Here is a 24,606-nt window from a genome sequence, read left to right as displayed (position 1 = left end):
ATTACCTGACCCTGTGTAATTTGTGTTTGTATTGCATATTTCCCCAGTTATGAGGGACCTGTAAACTACTGTATGTTATCTACCTAACAGTTGTGGATCCATGGACCATAATAATAACGTTGTTGTTGTTGTACTGCTTTGTGGAAGGGGGTCTGAGTGTTGATTTGGGAGTAAATGTCTCCAAGAAGCCCCTTGAGGAATCCCTCTCCTTCCATTTCCTCCCAGGACTGATGGAATTTGGAGTCCAACATCTGGAGGACCATTCCTTTTTTGTCCTGCCAAGGGCTATTTTGAATGGCAACCAAACAGTTGTTGGTTGGAAGGAAGGAAGGAAGGAAGGAAGGAAGGAAGGAAGGAAGGAAAAGAAGGAAGGAAGGAAGGAAGGAAGGAAGGAAGGGAGCGAGGGAGGAAAGAAGGAAAGAAAGGAGAGAGGAAGGAAAGAAGGGAGGGAGAAAGGGAAGAAAGAAGGGATGGGGGAAGGAAAGAATGAAAAAAAGGAAAGGAGGAAGGGAGGAAAGATGGAAAGAAGGAAAGAAAGAAGGGAGGGAGGGAGGGAGTAAAGAAGCAAAGAAAGAAGAAAAGGGGGAAGGAAAGAAGCAAAGAAGGAAGGAAGGAAGGAAAGAAGGGAGGGAGGGAGGAAAGAAGGAAAGAAAGGAGGGAGGGAGGGAAGAAGCAAAAAAAGAAGGAAGGAAGGAAAGAAGGGAGGAAAGAAGGAAGGGAATGAGGGAGTAAAGAAGGGAGAAAATAAGGAAGGAAAGGAGAGAGGAAGGAAAGAAAGGAGGAAGGAAGGAAAGGAAAGGAAGGTAAGGAGCAAAGAAAGAAGGAAAGGAGGAAGGAAAGATGGAAAGAAGAGAAGCAAGAAGGGAAGGAGAAAAGAAGCAAAGGAAGAAGGAAAGGGGGAAGGACAGAAGGAAAGAAAGAAGGGAGGGAGCGAGGGAGCGAGGGAGGGAGGGAGGGAGGAAGGAAGGAAGGAAGGAAGGAAGGAAGGAAGGAAGGAAGGAAGAAGCAAGCGAGCGAGCGAGCGAGGGAGGGAGGGAGGGAGGGAGGGAGGGAGGGAGGGAGGAAGGAAGGAAGGAAGGAAGGAAGGAAGGAAGGAAGGAAGGAAGGAAGGAAGGAAGGAAGGAAGGAAGGAAGGAAGGAAGGAAGGAAGATAGGGAGGGAAGGAAGGAAGAAAAGAAAGGAAGGAAAGACGGAAGGAAGGAAGGAAAGACAGAGGCGGAGACGGGACGGGGAGCCACTCCGGAGCGAACTGCCTCCGACGCCGTGTCTCTTTTCAAATCGATCAATCCCCCGAAAAAGGATCACTGGAAAAGAGGTCCCACTTTCGGCACTGGGCAAACTTTCTGACTCCTTTCTATGGAGTGTGGTGGAATCCCCTTCTCTGGGGTTTTATATTTTTTGTTTAAAGCAGAGGCTGCACGGCCATCTGTCGAGGGTGCTTTGATTGTGTTTGGGGGTTGGACCGGAGGGCGGTTTGGGGTCGCTTCCAACTTGCATCATTCTACGAATCAACAACGATTCCGTTTCTTTCTCTCTGGAGCAAAAGGAGGGGCAACGAAAAAAAGAGAGAAAAAAAAGAGGCGGCGTCCCCTTTAAATATATAGATTTCTCTAAGAAGACGAGCCGCCTTCTTGTGCTGCTGCTGCTGCTGCTTCTTCTCCGCGCGCGGCTTCTCCTCCTCCTCTTCTTGGTTCGCAGGCCGGCTTGTGATTGGCGGAGCCGCGTGAAGCCCTGGCGGCCGTGACATCAGCAAGGAGCGGGCCCACAAAAAGCGCGAGCGAGAGGAGGAGCGGCGGCAGAGGCAGAGAAGGCAGCAAAGGCAGAACATTCTCTCTCTCCAAGACTTGCTTGCGCGGCCAGCGGACAACCCTGCTTTCCTTTTTTCCCGCAAGAGGCGGCTTTGGGGAGACAAACTCACCAAACTTGGGCGCATCCTTAGGACTCTTTCCCCTCTTGATCTTGTAGTTGCGTCTCTATATATTCTTCTTATTGCGATTTCCAACCTCTGGGATGTTTCCGAGACGGCGACGCGGGCCAGGCTGGAGGCGGCCGGCGGCAAAGACGGAATCCTGCTCTTCCTCCTCTTCGAGGCGGCCGAGAAGAAGATGCTAAGAAGACGGGCATTGCCAGGAGCCCGAGAGGCGGGGATGCGCGCTCCGCAGGCGCTCCAGAGCCAGCCCGGCCGGAGACTGAAGCCCAAGCCGAGCGGAGACTGAAGCCCAGCCAAGGAAGGAAGGAAAGAGGCGCGCCGACGGGGCCAGGCACTCCTCTCCCATGCGCGGCTCGGCTCCATGGACGTGCCCCAGTCCCATCCTCCTCCTCCCGCTGCTTCTTAGGCCGTCGGAGGGATCCTAAAAGGTAAAAGACCCCACCAGGCACCTGCCGTCGAGGGCAGCCATCGGATGCGGATGCTCAGTCTCCATGCCTTACTAGGCTCATACTCTGCGCATCTCCAATTGGGACAGTGTAGCGCGCTTTTAGGGGGTCCCATCTCCTCCTCGCTTCCTCCTGAGTCTCAGGTGAAAGAAAGGAGGGGCTCTTTCCTTCCAAGGTGCGCCTCCTTGTCCCAATCTCTTGTTTTTCGGGATCTAGAAGCATTCTCTCCTGACGTTTCGCCTGCATCTCTGGCAAGAGGTTGTGAAGTCATTAGAAGACTCTTTGGGGCAGGGACTCGCAACCCAAGTTGCCTCTGCCACTTCCCTCCTTTGGTTTTCAGGCTTCCCTCTCCACGCCGCTTTGCACTCTTCGGCCCCGTCTACACAGCTGAATAGAATCCCACATTCTCTGCTCTGAACTGGGATATAGGGCAGTGTGGACTCGGGGTCCTTCCAGACAACGCTATAGCCCAGATAACCCAGTTCAAAGCAGATATTATGGGATTTTCTGCCTTTTTGGGGGGGATCCCTTCCACACAGCCCTGTATGCCAGAGTATCTGCTTTGAACTGGGTTATCTGAGTGCACACTCGGATATTGTGGGATTTTCTGCCTTAGTTCTTGGGGGGCTCTTCCATACAGCCCTGTATCCCAAAATATCTGCTTTGAAGTGGATTATCTGAGTTCACACTCAGATACTGTGGGATTTTCTGCCTTAGTTTTTTGGGGGCTCTTTCATACAGCCCTGTATCCCAGAATATCTTCTTTGAACTGGTTATGTGAGTGCACACTCGGATAATGTGGGATTTTCTGCCTTGTTATTCTGGGATATAGGGTTGTGTGGAAGGGCCCTCAGATAATCCAGTTCAAAACAGCTATTGTGGGATTTCCTGCCTTGGTTTTTTGGGGATCCCTTCCACACAGCTCTGTATCCCAGAATATCTGCTTTGAACTGGGTTATCTGAGTGCACACTCGGATATTGTGGGATTTTCTGCCTTAGTTTTTTGGGGGCTATTCCATACAACCTTGTATCCCAGAATGTCTGCTGTGAACTGGGTTATCTGAGTGCACACTCGGATATTGTGGGATTTTCTGCCTTGGTTTTTTGGAGAGCCTTTCCACACAGCCCTGTATCCCAGAATATCTGCTTTGAACTGGGTTATCTGAGTGCACACTCAGATATTGTGGGATTTTCTGCCTTAGTTCTTAGGGGGCTCTTCCATACAGCACTGTATGCCAGGATATCTGCTTTGAACTGGGTTCTCTGAGTGCACACTCAGATAATGTGGGGTTTTCTACCTTGATATTCTGGGATAGAGTGCAGTGTTGAAGGGCCCTCAGATAATCCAGTTCAAAGCAGATATTGTGGTATTTCCTGCCGTGGTTTTTTGGGGAGCTCTTCCACACAGTCCTGTATCCCAGAATATCTGCTGTGAACTGGGTTATATGAGTGCACACTCAGATAATGTGGGATTTTCTGCTTTTACATTCTGGGATACAGGGTTGTGTGGAAGGGCCCTCAGATAATCCAATTCAAAGCAGATATTGTGGGATTTCCTGCCTTGATTCTTGGGGGGCTCTTCCACACAGCCCTGTATCCCAGAATATGCTTTGAACTGGGTCCTCTGAGTGCACACTCAGATAATGTGGGATTTTCTGCCTTGATATTCTGGGAAAGAGTGCAATGTGGAAGGGTCCTCAGATAACCCAGTTTAAAGCAGAAGTTGTGGGATTTTCTGCCTTGGTGGGGTTTTTTTTGGGGGGGGGGGTGGCTTCCACACAGCCCTCTATCCCAGAATATCAAGGCAGGAAATCCAAAAATACCTACTTTGAACTGGGTTCTCTGAGTCTGCACTCAGATAATGTGGGATTTTCTGCCTTGATATTCTGGGATAGAGTGCAATGTGGAAGGGTCCTCAGATAACCCAGTTTAAAGCAGAAGTTGTGGGATTTTCTGCCTTGGTGGGGGTTTTTTTGGGGGGGGGGTGGCTTCCACACAGCCCTCTATCCCAGAATATCAAGGCAGGAAATCCCAAAATACCTACTTTGAACTGGGTTCTCTGAGTCTGCACTCAGATAATGTGGGATTTTCTACCTTGATATTCTTGGATACAGGGCTGTGTGGAAGGGCCCTCAGATAACCCAGTTCAAAGCAGACATTGTGGGATTTTCTGCCTTGGTTTTTGGGGAGCCCTTCCACACAATCCTGTATTCCAGAATATCAAGGCAGGAAATTCCCAAATATTTGCTTTGAACTGGGTTGTCTGAGTCCACACTCGGGGCCCTTCCACTCAGCCCTATATCCCAGAATATCAAGGCAGAAAATCCCACAATATCTGCTTTGAACTGGGTTATCTGAGTCCATACTCGGATAATGTGGGATTTTCTGCATTGATATACTAGGATATAGGGCTGTGTAGAAGGGTCCCATCCCGGGTTCTGTTCATACCTCAGCTGTTGAAACTGGAGGCATTTGCCCAGTACCTTGAAATGTCACCCCTCTCTGGCCTACAAGCACCAGATCCCATAGGAGCTTGGAAGCTGCTAAGCAGGGTCATCCCTGGTTAGGACTTGGATGGGCCACTTACAGTGAATATGAGATTCCAGAGCCAGGAACTGGCAGAACTACACCTGAGGATTCCTTGTCATAGGGCCCTTCCAGGCAGGCCCTATGTCCCAGGATCTGATCCCAGCTTTTCAGTTTATCCCAGATTATCTGACAGTGCCAACTCATATAATCCAGGGTAAAGCAGAAAATCTGGGATCAGATCCTGGGACATAGGGCCTGTCTGGAAGGACCCTTCAGCCTCTTCTCCATTGCCATATAACCCAGAATATCAAAGCAGGGAATCCCCAATATTAGCTTGGAACAGTGTTATCTGAGTCCACACTGCCATATAATCCAGTTCAATGTGGAATTTATACAGGGGCCTAAGAAAACTCTTGGGGCTGCCTTAAGTTGAGAACTACTTAAAGTTGACAAAGTATGCTACTTTGAGTCCCCTTCTTGGAGAAAAGTGAGTCAGAAATAAATAAATAATAACTTAAAGGCACCCCCTGCTCTTATTATTATTTATTACTTTGTAACACAATTTGAGACATCTTCTCTTCCTGGTTTGAAAGTATTATTTCCTGTTTAATTGTCTGATACTTACTGTCAACATAGCTGTTACACTCCATAAACTGTTTTTGTGGCTGCCACAAACAATGTTGAATTGGTTGAGACTCTAGAGACCCTTGCACACAGATATATAACCCAGAATATCAAGGCTATAAAATCCCACAGTATCTGCTTTGAACTGGGTTATCTGAGTCTACACTGCCATATAATACATTTCAAAGCAGAACATATGGGATTTTATTCAGCTGAGTGGAAGGGACCCAGGAGATACTCATCAAAAAACTAGAGCAGGGGGATGTCCTACAAAAAAAACCAAAGTTTTGGCAGTTTAATAAACTTTTATCATGTTTTTATGATAGACCCAATTAGGAAATCGTGTTGCATAGTGTTACTATTATAATTATGTTTGTTTATACCCCGCTTTTTGTCTTCACAAAGGTGGCTAAGTGATGCAAACCCAGCTTGCCTCTTTACAAATCCCAGACACTCTTGTATATCCTTCCTCATTGGGCCGGTGCATAAAACAGCCATAAGGGATTGGGATTGCTTTGCTTTGGCTCAATAAATAGGAAGTATGTTTAATAGGAAGGAGGTTGTGAGTCTGAGAGTTTTAGTTCAAGCTTTGATGGACTACCTTCCTTTAGAAAGTGGATGTTGAAGTGTCTCTGCTTGGAAAGTGAGTGATCCACTCCTGCCGCTGGGAGAGAAGGAGGTGTGTGCTGAGGAAGTGAAGTCAAAGGGACTCTCTCTCTGTTCTTAAGTTGCTTGAGAAGAGTGCACTTCTTGAAAATGAAAATGTAGCTGTATAATGTATTGTCAACGGTTTTCACGGCCAGACTCACTGGGGTTTTGTGTGGTTTCCGATCTGTATGGCCCTGTTCTAGCTGCATTTTCTCCTGATGTTTTGCCTGCATTTGTGGTTGGCAACTTCAGAGGATCTGATTGTAGTAAAGCAAGTGGTGTGTGCATGTGTATATATGTGTGTGTGTACTGAATACCCAAACAATCTTTTTCTTTGTCGCCAATGTGATCCCGAAAGTATTAAAATGTCTGTGGTGGCGGGAGGGGGAGTGGCAGAGAGATCAAGAGGAAAGAGGTGGAAAGAGGTTTTCATTAATGAGCAGGCAAGATAGGCATATCCAAAGGAGAAAAAGTTGGAGGAAGAGGAGGAGGCATACTTGACCACCTTAAGGATTGTGTGTGTGTGTGCCAGGAATGACTTGAGAAACTGCAAGTTGCTTCTGGTGTGAGAGAATTGGCTGTCTGCAAGGATGTTGCCCAGCGGCTGCCTGGATGTTTTACTATCCTGTGGGAAGCTGGAGCTGACAGACAGGAGCTCACCCTGCTCCTTGGATTTGAACTGTCAACCTTTCAGTCAGCAGTCCTCCGAGCACAAGGGTTTAACCCATTGTGCCACCTTAAGAATGAATGCAGGCCATGGCCACAATCCAGCACATGAAGAGGGGAACTGTTTGGATCTTAACATCCACTTCATTCTGTGCTGACTTTACCACCTTAGTGTGTCATTAGCTTTCTTTTCTTTTCTTTTCTTTTCTTTTCCTTTCTTTTCTTTTCTTTTCTTTTCTTTTCTTTTCTTTTCCTTTCTTCTTCTCCTCCTCCTCCTCCTCCTCCTCCTCTTCCTCCTCCTCCTCCTCCTCCTCCTCCTCCTCCTTCTTTTCTTACAAAAATCAGCTTCCACTTGATACACCAGATTTGGTTTTTTCAGTGCTATGACCATCGGCCATGCTGAACCTTTGGGAACTGATAGGCTATAAACCCAAGCTCACTGCTTAAGCAGCAAAAGGGGTTGACGCTTCCGCATGCTCACTTCCTTGATAATCCCTTCATAATGTTATATCTCATGAAGTAATCTCCAGCTCATGAGAACTTACTTTAAACCCATCTGGCTAGTTCTTTTAAGGTGCCCCTTTTCCGCAAAATATTTAACACACCCCTATATGCATAGGGCCCTTCCACACAGCCCGATAACCCAGAATATCAATGCTGAAAATCCCACAGTATCTACTTTGAACTGGATTATCTGAGTCCATACTGCCATATATTCCAATTAAAAGCAGAAAATGTGAGATTTTATTCAGATGTGTGGAAGGGGCCCTAGTTATTAATTTTCTTTATCCCTTCCATTTCCCCCCAGGTCCTTTTATATTATACAATTAGAGTGCCGTGATTCTACTTTAATGGATGTGGTTTTATCTTGCGGACTCCTGGGATATTTGAGGGAGGGGCATTTGGAATCTGTAGCCCAAGGAGCGCCACTGGTGCCAAACTACAAACCCCAGGATTCCATAAGATTCAATCATAACAATCAAAGTGGAACCACAATGCTACAATTGTGTTGTGTGAAAAGACCCCATTCTTATGTCACCCCCACTCCATGCAAGCCATATTTTAATGTATTTTCAAAGGCTTTCATGGCCGGAATCATTGGGTTGTTGTAGGTTTTTTGGGCTATATGGCCATGTTCTAAAGGCATTTTCTCCTAAGCAAATCTTAAAGTTGCCAACTGACTAGTGCCTTAGACCTGTAAAGCGCACTCCTAGACTTCCATCTTTAGAAGGTGGTCCAAGTATGTACATACATTTGATTCGTCTTTGTCTTCTTCTTCTACTACCGCTACTGGTAACAGCAATAGTAAAATTCTGTTCTTGTTTATTCTCTGGGGTTGTAAGGGTTTTTCCTTCTACTCTAGAGTAGAAGAACGATCTCATAAAATTATCTATACTACCTACCACCGCCATCCATAAGGCTATCTCCTTCTAGCTGTTTGGAGTGGAACAACAGCTTGCCACACTTGAATGGACCTAAGTTATCAGATGGGCTTGTGAAAGAGACTCCTGCCTTTCCTGTGATTATGATTCATACACTATTTTCCCACCATGCCAGTCGTCTCTATACAAATATTATGGGCCAGTGTGGCAGTCCCTTATGGCACTGGGTTTCCTTTACAGTAGTTCCATTCTCTTCTTTCTTTGTTGAGAGTAGAAAGGATTTTAGGTGGGCCCCCAGAAATGTACTTTGTTGGCAAGGCATTTGCACCTTTCCCAAATTTTGTGTCAGTGTTCACAAAATTAATGCTGAGTTTGGAAAACTTCTGTCATCATCATCATCCTCTGAATCTCTCAATTACACTCAGATGTTAAGAAACTAGGAGCCATATTGAGTTTTTCCAAATGCTGACTGAATGTCACTTTTGACAAACAACAACAACATCTTCTGTCTTACACACACACAGAGAGATTTCCACATACACATATTTTACTAATATATTACTAATATATTACTAACAGGATTAATTAGAGGGAAGTTTTCTTTGTTTGGGCATTATCTACAGTTTTAACTGTGGATCTGGATATTGCCTCCTTTCGAGGTCCTTCATTTGTATTGCCCAGTTTTTATCAGCTTGAATCTACTGCAGTGTATCTCAACATGTGTCTCCCCAGATGTTTTGGCCTTCAACTTCCAGAAATCCCAACAGCTGGTAAACTGGCTAGGATTTTTGGGAGTTGTAGACCAAAACACCTGGGGACCCACAGGTTGCGAACCACTGTACTATGGTGTCTTAGAAGATTGCTACTCATCCAAGGAATTAAAGAGAACCGGTGGAAGAGAGACTGATTAAGAGAGAAATGATGTTCTGCCCAGTTCTCATTGGGATTAGGAATTTTTTTTTGAAAGTTTGATTTCTAGGGAGATGAAAAAGTACACACAAACACCTGTGCCAAAAAAAGCAGAGGATTAGAAAAGAAATCTAGAAGTTGGAAATTACTGGATCATTGCCTGTATGTTGTTTCTTCTGACCATATTGATTCCTTATGACCTTTCCATACTAATGTGTTCTTCTCAACTTTTTCCTCATGTCTACAGGTTGATGACCATGGTTGCCAGGACCTGCTCTCTACTAGCACTGCTGCTTTCTCACATATTGCTTGGTGGTTCGGCCAGTCTCATCCCAGAGGTGGGGGACCGGCGCAGGTTCAGTAGCGATTTGAGTCAGGCTGCCCCCCTGAAACTCTCGGAAGGGATCCTGCGTGAATTTGAACTTCGTCTGCTCAACATGTTTGGGCTCCAGCGACGGCCGACCCCAAGCAAGAATGCCATAATTCCTCCTTATATGTTGGAGCTCTACTACCTGCACACAAGTCAGAAGCCAGCCACCATGGACTATAATTTGGAGAGGGCTACCAGCAGGGCCAATACAGTCAGGAGCTTCCACCATGAAGGTAAGTTTCAGTCTCCAGCTTTCATCATGACAAAAACCAAACACAAGTCCAGCTGAGCTGAACTGGATGTTGGCAACCTACGGTGTTGAACTCAAGGTTTGCCAAGGTGTTTAGCAAGTTGGTTAATTCAGCCTTACCATTTTCTCATTTGATATGTATCGCTTCCTGCTGAAATAATTGGGAATTCCAAGTTACACAATTTCAAGTCCCTTCCGGTTGATTGACAGATAGAATGCATATGCTGTGCTGTGGTGAAAATCAGAACAATTTTGAAAGACAGCTTTCAGAAATTTGAGGTTCAAATATATATTATTGTGAAGGGCGGGGTATAAATATGGCAAATAAACAAATAAATATATTTACTATATTTATTCTCCCATCCTCTCTCACCCCAAAAGGGACTCAGAGCAGCTTCTAAGTATTATATACAATCTATGTAAATAAAAATGTAATGTTCATTTGTGGAATTAACATAACTCAAAAACCACTGGACAAATTGACACCAAATTTGGACACAATACACCTATCAGGTCAACAAGTGACAATTACTCATAAAAACACTGAAAATGCAGCAGAAGAGACTTAAAAAGCCAAAAAACCACATATATACACAAACACACATATACACACACACAAAACACATACACAGACTGGGCCACAGCAATGCGTGGCAGGGGACTGCTAATATATTATATTATTAGCATAGCACAATATTAGTATTTATTACTATTTTGTACTATAGCACTATACTGCAATATTATTAATAATATTACACGTACTATATAATATACAATTATTATATTTTATTATTATTAGTATTATGTTGTATTACATTATACATTGATCAAGTTTGATTGGCTAGTTTAGAAAAAGTGGAACATAAATATAAGACCACCCTTTTCTCCCTCCTGCTAAGAAAATGATTCCCTTAAGATGGAAATGAATGTGGCATATCTTGTGTGTGTCTGTGTCTGTGCCTTCATTTTCAGTAAGAATCAGTGTAGATTAGTGGTTTGAGTGTTCGACTACAACTCTGGAGACCAGGGAATCTTCACTTTGCCTTGGAAACCCACTGGGTAACCTTGGGCAAGGCACACAATCTCACTCCCAGAAATCTTAAGGCACATAACAACAACATGTGCCTTCAAATCATCTGTCCACTTACAGTGATGTCATAAGTTTCATAGAGTTTTCTTAGGCAAGGAATACTTACCCATCCTCAATGTGTTTTTAACTTAGAACCCCTCTCAATTGAGGAATTTATCACACAAAGCTGCTATTTCACAGCGACAGCAAGGTTCTGGCATGAACACCCTTGGTATTGCACATCTCTGCAATTGTGAAACCACAGCGATTTGGCACTCTTATATTCCTATCTCAATATCATTTTATAACCCCCCCCCCCCTCATACTTACACTGTCCTGTAATTATTAAAAATAATTTTACTACAATTTTGCAGTTCCAAACTTTGCTTGATTTATTTTTTTAAAAAAACATTTCAAATCTATATAAATAAAAATGTAATTATCATTTGCGGGATTAACATAACTCAAAAGCCACTGGACAAATTGACACCAAATTTGGACACAATGCACCTATCAGGCCAATGAGTGACCTTCACTCATAAAAACACTGGAAAACACAGCAGAAGAGACTTAAAAAGCCAAAAAAAAAATACATTGCAACACATGCGCAAAACCACATACATAAACGCAAACACACATATACACAAATATATACAGATACAAAACGTATATACACAGACTGGGCCACAGCAACACATGGCAGGGGACAGCTAGTAAACCATAAAATTAAAAGAAATTGACTTGGCAATAGTGAAGGGAAGATTGAGGGGGCAGAGACTGAGGGAGGAGGAGAATCTTTCATTCCTGATGTCAGTTCAGTGCTGGCATATTGGCATAGAAGCAGGATGGCCAATTTGCACCAGGTAGGTGATGGAATCATGACACGATCTATGGCTATTAATGGATTTTCCCATCAATAGCAGGAGGCAGGTTTATCATGGGGAGGAGGCAGGCCAGCAATGCATATGATATAATGTGATAGGAGACGTCACCAAAAGTGGCATACTAGCTTCTGTGCTGGTTTGCCTCCTTTGTGCGATAATGTCCTTATTATAGATCAATGCAGACCTACCTATGGCTCCCCTGGTGGTGCAGCAGGTTAAACCGCTGAGCTGCTGAACTTGCTGACCAAAAGAGATTATTTGAATCTGGGGAGTGGGGTGAGCTCCTGCTGTTAGGCCCAGCTTCTGCCAATCTAGCAGTTCAAAAATATGCAAATGTGAGTTGATCAACAGGCACCGCCTTGGTGGGAAGGTAACGACACTCCATGCAGTCATGACCTTGGAGACGTCTACGGACAGCGCCGGCACTTCAGCTTAGAAATGGAGATGAGCACCAATCCCTAGAGCAGTGGTTCTCAACCTGGGGTCCCCAGATGTTTTTGGCCTACGACTCCCAGAAATCCCAGCCAGTTGACCAGCTGTTAGGATTTCTGGGAGTTGAAGGCCAAAAACATCTGGGCACCCCAGGTTGAGAACCACTGCCCTAGAGTCTGACATGACTAGACTTAATGTCAGGGGAAACCTTTACCTTTACAGACCTACCATTTTAAAACTGAACCAGTACTAAAAGTACCTGCAATCATTTGGATATAATACCCAAGTTCTCTTCACATTGTGTACGTTTTTAATATGAAACACTTGTGCTGTAGGGGGCATTTGTTTGACGGGTTAGAACTTCACAGAATGGATATAACAATTAATAGTGCTGATTTTAAATTAGAAAGATTCATATTCTTCCTCACCAGTATGAAGTCTAGTTTGGAATAGTATAGGCAATTGTTAAGAGAACGGTATCATGGCCATTTCCTTGCGTGTCATTTGGACCTTCAGTCCCAAAACCAAATCTAAATCTGATTATTGCTAAATACTATGGATTACTCTATGAGGCTGTCAACTGGACTTTTTTTTTTTTGTGAACCATCATGTTTGAAGAGTGACGATCTATGTAGCCCGTAATCTTTTGCTTTCACAATAATACCACCATGGCATCCCATGGCCTTCGATGTTACCAAATTAAGAAACCCAGATTTCAAAGTATCTTTCAAAAATTCCAATAGTGATAGAAGTGTCTGCCCCATGTAGTCTTGTATATCTGCTTATGCTGGGTTGTGGGTGGTCAGGTTGACAAAAGTGGGAGGCGAGATCAGAGGAGTTTTCTTGCTCAAGGTGATGTGTTCATGTATAGATTATAGGAAACAGCCTGAAGTCAAAATGGGGATGAGTACAAGGAATTTCACATTTTTACGGAGTAGGTAGCAATCTTATTGGTGAGATTTAGATTAGAGAGATGGGCCAAAACTAACAAAATGAAGTTTAACAGAGACAAATGCAAGATACTCCACTTTGACAGAAAAAACGAAATGCAAAGATACAGAATGGGGGACGCCTGGCTCGAGAGCAGTACGTGTGAAAAAGATCTTGGAGTCCTCGTGGACAACAAGTTAAACATGAGCCAACAATGTGATGTGGCGGCAAAAAAAGCCAATGGGATTTTGCCCTGTATCAATAGGAGCATAGTGTCTAGGTCCAGGGAAGTACCCCTCTATTCTGCTCTGGTTAGACCACACCTGGAATATTGTGTCCATTTCTGGGCACCACAATTCAAGAGAGATGTTGACAAGCTGGGATGTGTCCAGAGGAGGGCGACTAAAATGATCAAGGGTCTGGAGAACAAGCCCTATGAGAGGAGGCTTAAGGAGCTGGGCATGTTTAGCCTGAAGAAGAGAAGGCTGAGAGGAGATATGATAGCCATGTATAAATATGTGAGAGGAAGCCACAGGGAGGAGGGAGCAACCTTGTTTTCTGCTTCCTTGGAGACTAGGATGTGGAACAATGGCTTCAAACTACAAGAAAGGAGATTCCATCTGAACATGAGGAAGAACTTCCTGACTGTGAGAGCCGTTCAGCAGTGGAACTCTCTGCCCCAGAGTGTGGTGGAGGCTCCTTCTTTGGAAGCTTTTAAACAGAGGCTGGATGGCCATCTGTCAGGGGTGATTTGAATGCAATATTCCTGCTTCTTGGCAGGGGGTTGGACTGGATGGCCCATGAGGTCTCTTCCAACTCTTTGATTCTATGATTCTATCATTTTATTTCCTCGTACATTTAAAAGTAGAAGGCTATTGTTCTTTATTTTAATCCTTGTTTTAAAATGTCCTTCATTGCTTCCAAGCAAGAGAAAAAGTGAATGTATTTTGATTTTTATAGCGTCTGTCCTAGTGTTGAGTTTCCACCAAAAACTTTGATTTCGAAGGCTACATAGCAAGGAATGTCTTTCTAACATACAGCGAGCTATAGGGTCATTCAAAAGGTATTCTAATCCCCTTCTAATCCCCATGAGAGATCAATTTTAACAATCAATTGTATTGTCTTTACCGTGACTTTGTCTTCTGTTCGAATCTAGGTTTAGCATAGACCTAAGGTAAGCTCTTCAGGAAGCAAGCCTGTCCCTTGGATTCAGGGGCAACTAGGATTTAAGGTCACTGAGATAAAAAGACAGTGGCAAGTGTGCACTTAAGAGAGACAGAACAATTAGGAATTAATGCAATACGCTGTTCCAATATGCTATGTTCCTTTTTTTTTATGGAGCTCAGCCGTTTTACTAAATTAAAGGGATCTTGCTTGAAATTGTATGCAAAGTGCTTATATCAAAGCTCCTTAAAACCTGAGCAAACTTGCCCAGAGCAATACTTAAAAAGCACTTGATCTTTATATTGCATTTGCAGGCAATTGTTTCATTTTTTTTTTTTTGCCGCCTGCCATTTTTCTCTTTCATGTACATCCCAGTGTTTCTCCATTTTAGTGTCATTCTTTATTCAAATTGTGATCTCAAACAAAATATTTCTGATCAGTAAAGTTGGGCTGAAATAGCTTGGATTTTTTTCCCCCAGACACAAAGTGTCCCACAGAAATGTCAACTACTTGTAACATAAAATTTCCTTTTTGGCATACGTCCTAATCACAACTGCTTTAATGCACTACACATAGACATTAATTGAATGTTCTATGCAAAGCAGCAATAAAAAAAACCCCAACGAAACTCTTCCTATACATTCAGTTCTTCAGGTTTTCATTTGTGGAATGGATTGATTGGAAAAATGGAATGAAAAAACAGACTGAACAGGTTATATAGTAGAAAGCTAGTATGACAAGGAAAAGTACATAAATATGTATTTCAGCTTTAATTATATTTGTCTCCGAGGGGTGTGGCCTCAGGAATAATTATACTAACTAATAGCAAGTCTTACAGGCGTGAGAGATTAATGGTGTAATTTTCAGCCTTGCATTGTGGTTTATCCTACTTTGTGTATAAATTTGAAACTAATGAATGAGAGGACACAAGAGTGCATGGCAGAGCACCATACGTCAGGAAGAGGGCTGAAAACGTCTTCACTTTGCAATCTTGTTGATACTAATCTGGGCAAAAGTCTTAGTGGGTGCATCTACACTGTAGAATTAACACAGTTTGACACTGCTTTAACTGTTGCGGCTCAATGTTTTGGAATGGTCAGAGTTGCAGTTTGGCAAGATTGGTTTCTCATTTTGCCAACAGAATCCTGTATATGGCAATGATCTTTTGAGCTTGTTGGGATCTATGTATTCCTCACTTCCCATTTGTTTTTAGTCTGGGTAATTCAAGGATGGAGAGAAAGTGGTTCTCTAGAAGTAAATTTCCTAAAATGACCTCTAAATTGACCATGATGACTAAGATTGGTGCAAATTGTGCACCAAGAAGATCTGGAGGGCCACAAATTGCCCTAGCCAGGACTAGCTGCTCTGTTGTGCCAGTCATAAGTATATATGCTGAAACTATTCAGCAAGGAAGTTCTGGCACAGGTGTTGGCTTACAATTGCATGGAATACTTGTCCTGTTGCATCACTGTATTTATAATGAAACCAGGAGTATAGGGGTGGTTTAAATGGCCAGGAGCTTAGGGTGGTGTGAATGACTAGAAGCATAGGGCTTTCTTATTCTTTCTTCACTGAAGTCCTATGAGAGAGGTTATGGACCAAGAGGTAGTGACTTCTCCTAACTCATGAGTAGGGTATGCTCACCTCTGAGTTGGTCATAGACCCTAAAACTCCTAAGATCTGGGCTTTAAAAAAAGGAAATCTTTGAAAAGTCAGGCAGTGCAATTTAGCCTCAGCTAGAATCATCTAAACTTGTTGACCAAAAGGTCGCAGGTTCAAATCCAGGGATCGGCATGAGCACCTACTGTTAGCCCCAGCTTCTGCCAACCTAGCAGTTCAAAAACATGTAAATGTGAGTAGATCAATAGGTACCACTCCGGGGGGAAGGTAACGGCTCTCTTTGTAGTCATGCCAGCCACATGACCTTGGAGGTGTCTACAGACAACTCAGGCTCTTCGGCTTAGAAATGGAGATGAGCACCATCTCCATTTGGTGATCGGACACGACTGGAATTCATGTCAGGGGAAAACCTTTACCTAGAACCAACATAAAATCCCCCATAGTACTAGCCAGAAGTAACTCCTGAATAACACCAGCACTAATCTTTATTATGTTCAGTATGGAGAATTCAAACATATTGCTGGACTAGATAATTGGAAGCGAGAGTTGGGAAGCAGAAATGTAAAAGCATATTTTAAAAATGGCAACCTACACTTCAGTAGTTTTCAGATTAGGACTGAGTAACCAATGTCCCCATAAATGTATTTGTTCATGCATCAATCCCAGCAAGTGTGGCTAGTGATGGTGGGGATTGTAGTCCCAACAACATCAGGAGAACCATAACTTAACCAGCCTTGATTGAGTTTAGTAAGTTCTGAGTGAGATTAAAGAGACTCAGAAATATTTTTGAAAGATGTTATTCTAGATGGTTTCCATAGAAAGCAGTGGTTTCTATCCAGGAAGTACCTTTTTTGTGAAAAAGTGTTGTCTGTGTCCAGAAAAATCTGGCTTGTTAACAGAAAAGGCTGTTTTCTGTGCAAAAATGTCTTGCATGTGAATTTTGTACAGAGTAAGGCCCAAACAGAAGAAAACTTTTTCCTGTATAGAAAAATAATATTTTTTGTGCAGAAATACGGTGCAGAAATATAATTTTCTACACAGAATATGCTGTTTTCTGTTTTTCTAAAAAAATCTACATATGGATTTTGTGCAAAATATTTCTGGAGCTGTGTATCGTGTTTTGAAGCCATTTAATTTTCAAAGATTTTGTAACAGCTCCATGAGCGTTGTAAAATATTCCATTAACCTTGTGCGAGAATGAAATTAGGAAAAGTTTACACCTTTAGTCGGCACTGCCATATCCCACTGACTTCTGGTAGAATTCTGTTCAAAATAAAGTCCCCATTTACTGAATGGGACTTGTTGCAGGGTGTGAATGTTTAGGATTGTAAATACTTATGTGAAATAAGAAGATACATGTGTCTTACACCCAATTTTTTTTTACCTCTTGAAAGTTTTAAAAAAATGATAAAATACTTTTTTTTATGGCCAAGAGGGAAAACAGAAAACAATCTAATGCCATTAATTATATCAACAAAGGTTTAATCTATTAATGCTGCTTTGCCATCTAAATCCTAATACAAACTGTAGGGTTGGGTTGGTAAAATGTTTTTATTTTGCATCCTCAACTTAAAGACGCTTATAGAAGTGTCAGATTAAAACAGGAAGGCTATATGGATAGGGTAGAAATTTAAACCAAAAAAACAAAAACATTCAACTAGAGTGAGAGGTAAACACCATGTGGTTGTGGCTTGTTATGGTGAACCTCCCTAGCCATTGGGAGAGATAATTTGGTATATCTCACAACCAGGCAGGGGAAGGGCGGGAATGAGAATGCGGAGTGCATAGGGAAGTGGTGAATGGAAAGGAAGAAACCAAGCAAAAGCAAGGAGAGAGATGGGAAGAAATAAACCTGCATTTCATAGTTGTGGGGATTGGAAATCAACACCTGTGAGCATGGTTAGCCGTTCAGTTTCATTCCCAAATTCTTCTGAATAGAGCAACAGTGAAAAAGAAAAGAAAGATGTCATGTTCCCTTTGATAGGGGATGTCAGAGATTTCAAAGAAGGCAAATTGCTGGAATGGGATGCGGGGAGTTTGGGAAAGTGGGATTGAGAGGAAGGAAATGAAGGTTACATTGTCGTAGAAGCTGCAGAAATTGGCATAGATGGGAAATTTTGCAATATTTTGTGCTTCCTCAGAAATTATTCTGATGGCATCCTTAAAGATAATTTTGGAGATATTTGCAGATAATAGGCACAGCCCAAGACATTTTGCCTCTTGAAATCAAGCCCTAGTGCCACATTCTGGGTCCAGCACATTAAAGAAAACAAAACACCCATATTTGCTGTATGGTGTCCAAGTACCCTTTCTCCAGATGCTGCTGGACTGCAACTCACATCAACCTTATGCAAAGTAGTTATTAAGGAATTTTTGTACAACAGCCTCTGAAAAGCTTCAAGTTTCCCACTCCTGAGGGATACCACTTGGGACTAGTTTCTTCCCTATACAGCATAATGAGGCCAACTTTGCAGGAAACCGTGAGCAGGCACACATGTGGTGTTGGTGCAAAGGGTTGTGGAGAAGACAGACAAGTCCAAATCAAAATAAAACAATTACAGCAAGCTTGCAAATGTTTTGCATTTCATCATGCTGTTTAACTATTATGTACTTTACATGCAGGTACCTATTTAAAATTGACCTAAGGCAACTATAAGAGGGTGGGGGGTGGGATGGATTCTTCAGACATGAGAGAATAACAAGGAACAAGCTTTGGATTATGTTTGTATTTATAAAGCTTTAGTAGAAACTGTTTGGCTGTGATCCTCGGCCTATTTGCTTGGAAGCCAATATGATGAAAATCAGTGAGACATCCAAGCAAAATATGTTAATGGAGCAACGTGGTTATTAAAGTAATTGACAGTACCCTGGACTTGGTGCCTTCACTATTAGAAATAATGGCCTAAACACAATTGCTAGTAAATTGGAGCAGGCCCAAAAATCAATGAGAATTTGGTAAGTCAACATTTATGCCAGTTCCATTGATTTGATTGGTGTTTTTTTAATTGGGATGAGCAATTGATTTAGGCCACTGGATTGTTAGATCATAATGCTTGTGGGATAACATCCTGAAATTACTAGGACTTGAGTTAGGCGAGTCAGATATAACTGACTTAAGACTCCAGTGATCTGCTATAAGGACAAAGGAACATGGATCTTATACTTTGTGTGGCATTATGGGCATATCTACACTGCATATGTGTAGTAGTTTGATAGCTCTTTAACTGCCATGGCTCTAGCCTATAGAATACTGAGATATGTAGTTTGGGAAAGGGAGACCCCCTTTATTATGCACCCCTAAATAGTGATCAGAGAATTTAAAAGTCTTCATCAAACTCTTAATTCCAAGATTTCATCTGGCAGAATTATAATAGTCAATGTGATATCAAAGTAGAATACCTGTATGGGTACACCCAGTAATTACTTTTAATGGATTTGGAGGTTTTGTGAAGAATATAAAAACTTAAATTCTTCTCAAACTTATATTCTTGTGAAGTATACAAACTTAAGAACAAGATCGGAGGAGAGACAAGGGAAACATTCTTCTTCTTCCTTTCTTCCTTTTGCTGGATCTCTTGCATGCTATTTCGAAAGTTAAATGATATACAGGCAGTCCCTGAGTTACAAACATCCGAGTTACAAATAACTCCTAGTTAAGAATGAGGGTGAGACAACAGGAAAAAAACCAGAAACTTACCCCACAGAAGGGAAATTAATGCCTGAAAGAATTATCATGGGGAAAAGGTGTCTCCACTGAAGCTTTATCACCAATTCTTGTTTCTACAAAAGCCAGTATTTCCAAAATCCATTCATCACAGGGACAGAAAGTGAGGTGAAATCTTCTGATCAGGGACACAGACAGAAACCCTTCCCTATATATGGATGGAGTAACCATTCCGACTTACACACAAGTTCATCTTAAGACCACATACAGAAACCTACAGAACTTATCTTTTTCATAACTTGGAGACTGCCTGTACTTGACTTTAGCCTCCACAGCATCCAAATTTAGTATTATATTGATTTATGTAAATGTTTAAATACAGAACTGTTGAGATCCTGCACGGGTTATGTAGCTACAGTGCTGTAGCTGTGCTCCATCTTCAGAACTGATCTGTAAAATCCACTTGAAAAGCCAGACATTAATGTTGAGAAAGGGGTTATGCGGCATTTGTGAGATCCTGTTTCAACTTATCGTTGCACTGCAACTCACCAGTGCCGCAGAACCTCTTTACATTTGTATGACTGCCTGGGCTTTAGAGTGGGTTTTAGGGTCTACATTTATATACCGCTTTTCTCCCCGAAGGGAACTCAAAGCTGTTTCCAACATTATAAAGGCAACATTCGACGTCGTACATAATATGAAAACCAAAAAATGGCAAGACAATAACATATAACTATAAATTAACCCAACCAAATTAAAACATATGGCAGTTGGCACCATGATTGTAAATGAGAATATGAAACTATTGTTGTTGTTGTTGAAATCATTCCCAATGCATGGCAGTCCTGAATCAAACATACTAACAGTGTGTGACTTACCAGGGTCACCTAGTGACTTTCCATGGCCCAGTGGGGACTCGAACCCTTGTCTCCAGATTAACACCCAAACAACCCCACCATCCTGACTCTCATCATAAGTCTCACTTATAACTGCTTCTCAGACTGACAGCTAAATCTGATGTGTTGGGACCTCCCAAACATATTGGACCCATTCAGGTTTTTAAATATATATACCTATTTACTTGCTTCCCTCCGTGTTTATAGCTCCTTACCTTATTTCTCTCCATATTTCTCTTTATTCCCATTATTTTTGGGCTCTTAAAAAGAACCAAAAGAACATGGTGTTTAATATATTGTTGAAGATTTTCACAGCCGGAATAATTGGGATGTTGTATGGTTTTGGGGCTGTATGGCCCTGTTCTAGCATTTTCTCCTGACATTTCTATGGCTGTGCACTAGCAGCATTTTCTCTGGGCGTTTTGCCTACATCGTTGGCTGGCATCTTCAGATTCTCTGGAGTTCAAATGCAGCCACAGATGCAGGTGAAAATGTGGAGAAAATGGTGCTAGAACATGGTCATACAACCTGGAAACCATACAACACCCCAATATGGTGTTTGTGCCCCAGACAGCTCTGTCTTTGGTCCCAGTGCATGAGCTGATGATCAGTAAGCTAGGTGAGCCAATGTTCAAAACTCCATTCAACTATGAATGTGTCAGGCAGCATTAAGCAAGCCACAGTGTTTCTTTAGTTGAATTATGGAGTTTAAAACCAGGAATTATTAATATAATGTTGGTGGTATGTTTGGAGCATTCAAGCATGATATATAAAACTGGTAGTATAAAAGTTTCAACACGAGAACAAGACATGGCACGACCCTATCTCACAGGCTTTTGGGGCATTCGCCTATACCCATTCCTGCATTGTATGTTGTAATGAGCTGTTTGTAATATGAGTGGAAAGAAAAGGGTGAAGTTAGTGTGATGGGTCTGCCTCACTTACTAAATACAGGATGAAGCAGTTAAAGGAACAAATGCTCAGAGCACCTTGAGCTTGTTTGGAGCTTCTAGCATGGGAGCGTAGCTATCATATACCCGGGACTGAAGACTGGAGACCTCAGTACACTCTTTCTATACCTGGGACATCATCCTCTTCCACTGAGCATGTAGCTTCGGGAGGGACACACATGGAGCTGTGAGGGAGGGAGGGGACACCCATCTAGCCAGCCAGATTAGCCGAATCAACCCTGGTGATCAATGGGGTGACCGATGTCGCAGCCAGATCGCTCTCACATCCATTTATTTTAAAAGGACTAGATGTATGTTGTATGTTGTGTTTGCACTGTCTGTTTTGATAAGGCCAACTGGCTAATCAATAAAAAATGTTCACTACTCAGAGCACATACAGAGAGATTGAGAGAAAGCTGTTGCAACAATTCAGTCTATTTCTTGGACTCAGATGTAAGTCACTAGGATACTTCTGAAAGAAGAACTAGACAACTTTTCATTTAAGGCCCTCCTGAATAAAATGATTGGGTGTGCATTTCTCTGTGGTCTATAATTAAGACTCAAGCTTTTAGAGAGTAAGGTTTGCAAATAACGAAACTTGCAGAATAATGCTTTTGGAACAAATTGTGAGAGACTGACATGAAAGCTGTAGAAGAGAGAGGTGTGTGTGTGTGTTTTGAAGAAATTTAAGAAATGCAGTCCCCGTTCCTTGATCCTTAGTCACTTTTTAATTACTTTCCCCAGGCCCCGGGTAACCACAGTGTTAAAACTTTTTTGTTAATGCCTTTGAATTCCAAAGCAATGCCTCACATTTCTTCTGTGTTATTACGACCACCTGGAATTCTCAATGTACTCCAATTAGATCCAAGCACAGAATAGTGAATGGCACACAATATCATCATGTTTCTTGTGCTTGTTTAAATTAATAGATTGCTAAAAAGCAGCATTTTGTTGTAGTGTCAATGTATGTTGACTGATGTTCATATTGTTTGAACGTTTTTGTGAGAAGGTTGGTTTTATCGGTGTGTCCCCATTACTGATTGTGCTTTTTTTTACTCTTACTTTCTTAATCAGAATCACTGGAAGAGCTTCCTGAAAAAAATGGGAAAACATCTCGGCGTTTCTTCTTTGACTTGGCATCCATTCCAAGTGGGGAGTTTATCACTTCAGCTGAGCTCCAGATTTTTCGGGAGCAGGTCCAAGATATCTTTGGGAGCAACAGCAGCTCTCACCATCGTATTAATATTTATGAAATAATAAAGCCAGAGGGAGAGGCTTCTAAGGACCCTGTCACAAGACTTTTGGACACCCGATTAGTGCATCACAATGCCAGCAAATGGGAAACTTTTGATGTAACACCAGCGTTAAGGAGATGGGTTGCGCATGGACAACCCAATCACGGTTTTGTGGTGGAGGTGGTACATTTGGACAAGAAGAACAGTGTCTCCAAGAGGCATGTCAGGATCAGCAGGTCATTGCATCAGGACGATGGGAGCTGGTCTCAGCTCAGGCCGCTACTAGTAACCTTTGGACATGATGGGAAGGGACACCCTCTCCATAGGCGAGAGAAACGCCAGGCAAAATATAAAGAACGCAAACGCCATAAATCCCATTGCAAAAGGCATCCTTTATACGTAGACTTCAATGATGTAGGGTGGAATGACTGGATTGTGGCCCCACCGGGCTATAGTGCCTACCACTGCCGTGGAGATTGTCCCTTTCCATTGGCAGATCACCTCAACTCCACAAACCACGCCATTGTTCAGACTCTGGTCAATTCAGTGAATTCCAAAATCCCCAAAGCTTGCTGCGTGCCGACGGAACTGAGTCCTATCTCCATGCTCTACCTTGATGAAAATGAAAAAGTTGTACTCAAGAACTATCAAGACATGGTTGTGGAGGGCTGTGGTTGCCGCTGACTAAGCAACAAAACAAAATGGACATTTACAAAATAAAAAAATAAAATAAAAAAACACACAACAAAACTTGACACTTTAATATTTCCCAATGAAGACCTTATTTATGTTATGAAATGGAGAATTAAACGCATCTATTTTGAAAATCTATTTATGTCTACAGAAAGAAAAAGTGAGGAAAAATATTTTAATCAGAGAATTATTCCTTTTAAAGATTTTTAAAGCATATTTTAGTTGTACATTTTATATGGGTTTAACCCCCCCCCTTCCTCTCAGCACATGAAGTATAAAGGTCAGATTCTTATTTTGTATTTATTTACTATTATAACCACTTTTTAGAAGAATAGCTATTTTGTATTTATATGTATAATCAAAAAAATCAGAAGAAAAAAATAGAGGGTTTGTACATAATTTAAAACAAATGGTAGCTGTTTTCAGTTGTGTGTATTTAAGTAAGTTGAAATATGTACATGAAAGGGTTACTATGGCAAAGGTGCATAATGCATTTTGCTTTCTGCAGTTCTACTGTTAAGGTCACAAGTGCAAGCCCAATGAAAAGTGGCTAATCCACCCTGCTGACTCAAGATTATATTGTACAATTCTCAGGAATGCTGCAGGGTGGGCTGCCCAGTCCATGAGAAACTGGCACCCTTTCGATGTGGAGCATTTGGATAAGAACCAGACGCTGCTCAGCAAATAGAAACAGAACTGCGGTTCTTCGTAGAGGTGTGATGTGACCACCAACTGGGCTGATAGAATACTTCTTGTTCCCTCCCCCTCTTTCACACCTACAGAAAAGCAAAATGTTTATGCTGTTCCTCCATTTTTTTAAGTAGTCCACCCATTGGAATCTATTGTCCTGGCCAAATATTAAATAAAAGACCAGATTTGTTCAGTTTTTAAAAGCTTATTTCTATTCACCTTTCCTAGCAGCTTGGATGAAAGAGTTTTCATGCTACTTTGTCATACATATTATATCAGTGGTTCCCAACCGGTAATCTGTGGACCACCAGTGGTCCACAAAAACTAAAATATGGTCCATGGCCTCATCATTACTATGAGAGTGACTGGTCTCGCAAAACCCTCTTATATGCTGAGGCTTATTAAATATGGTTTTCTGTGATTGAGGAGACAGTGACTACTGCATGGCGTATGTTCTGTATCAGAAACTAGAGCTGATGTGGTCTGTCCAATGCAATTTTTTGAATCAGCACTCCAAATAACCAAACTGAATCTAAAGTTGACCAAAAACTGAATCGTAACCCTTTTAGTACTAATGTTGGAGAGTGGTCCCTGGTCAAAAAAAGGTTGGGCACCACTGTACTAT

At 42.2% G+C, this 24,606-nt stretch overlaps 1 protein-coding gene across 1 annotated transcript; it reads left to right on the top strand.

Moving 5' to 3' along the window:
- The first annotated feature begins 1,694 nt into the window (after positions 1-1,694).
- On the top strand, positions 1,695-24,184 carry BMP2 (bone morphogenetic protein 2). Its single transcript, XM_060785695.2, has 3 exons — positions 1,695-2,358; positions 9,382-9,737; positions 22,438-24,184. The coding sequence occupies exons 2-3, from the start codon at positions 9,386-9,388 to the stop codon at positions 23,280-23,282; spliced, it is 1,197 nt and encodes a 398-aa protein (XP_060641678.1). The 5' UTR covers positions 1,695-2,358; positions 9,382-9,385; the 3' UTR covers positions 23,283-24,184.
- The last annotated feature ends 422 nt before the right edge of the window (positions 24,185-24,606 follow it).

Source organism: Anolis sagrei, chromosome 1, assembly GCF_037176765.1.
Source record: "Anolis sagrei isolate rAnoSag1 chromosome 1, rAnoSag1.mat, whole genome shotgun sequence".
Lineage (NCBI taxonomy): Eukaryota > Metazoa > Chordata > Lepidosauria > Squamata > Dactyloidae > Anolis > Anolis sagrei.
Note: the sequence above shows the minus strand (reverse complement) of the source record. Positions and strands in the feature narration are given on the sequence as shown.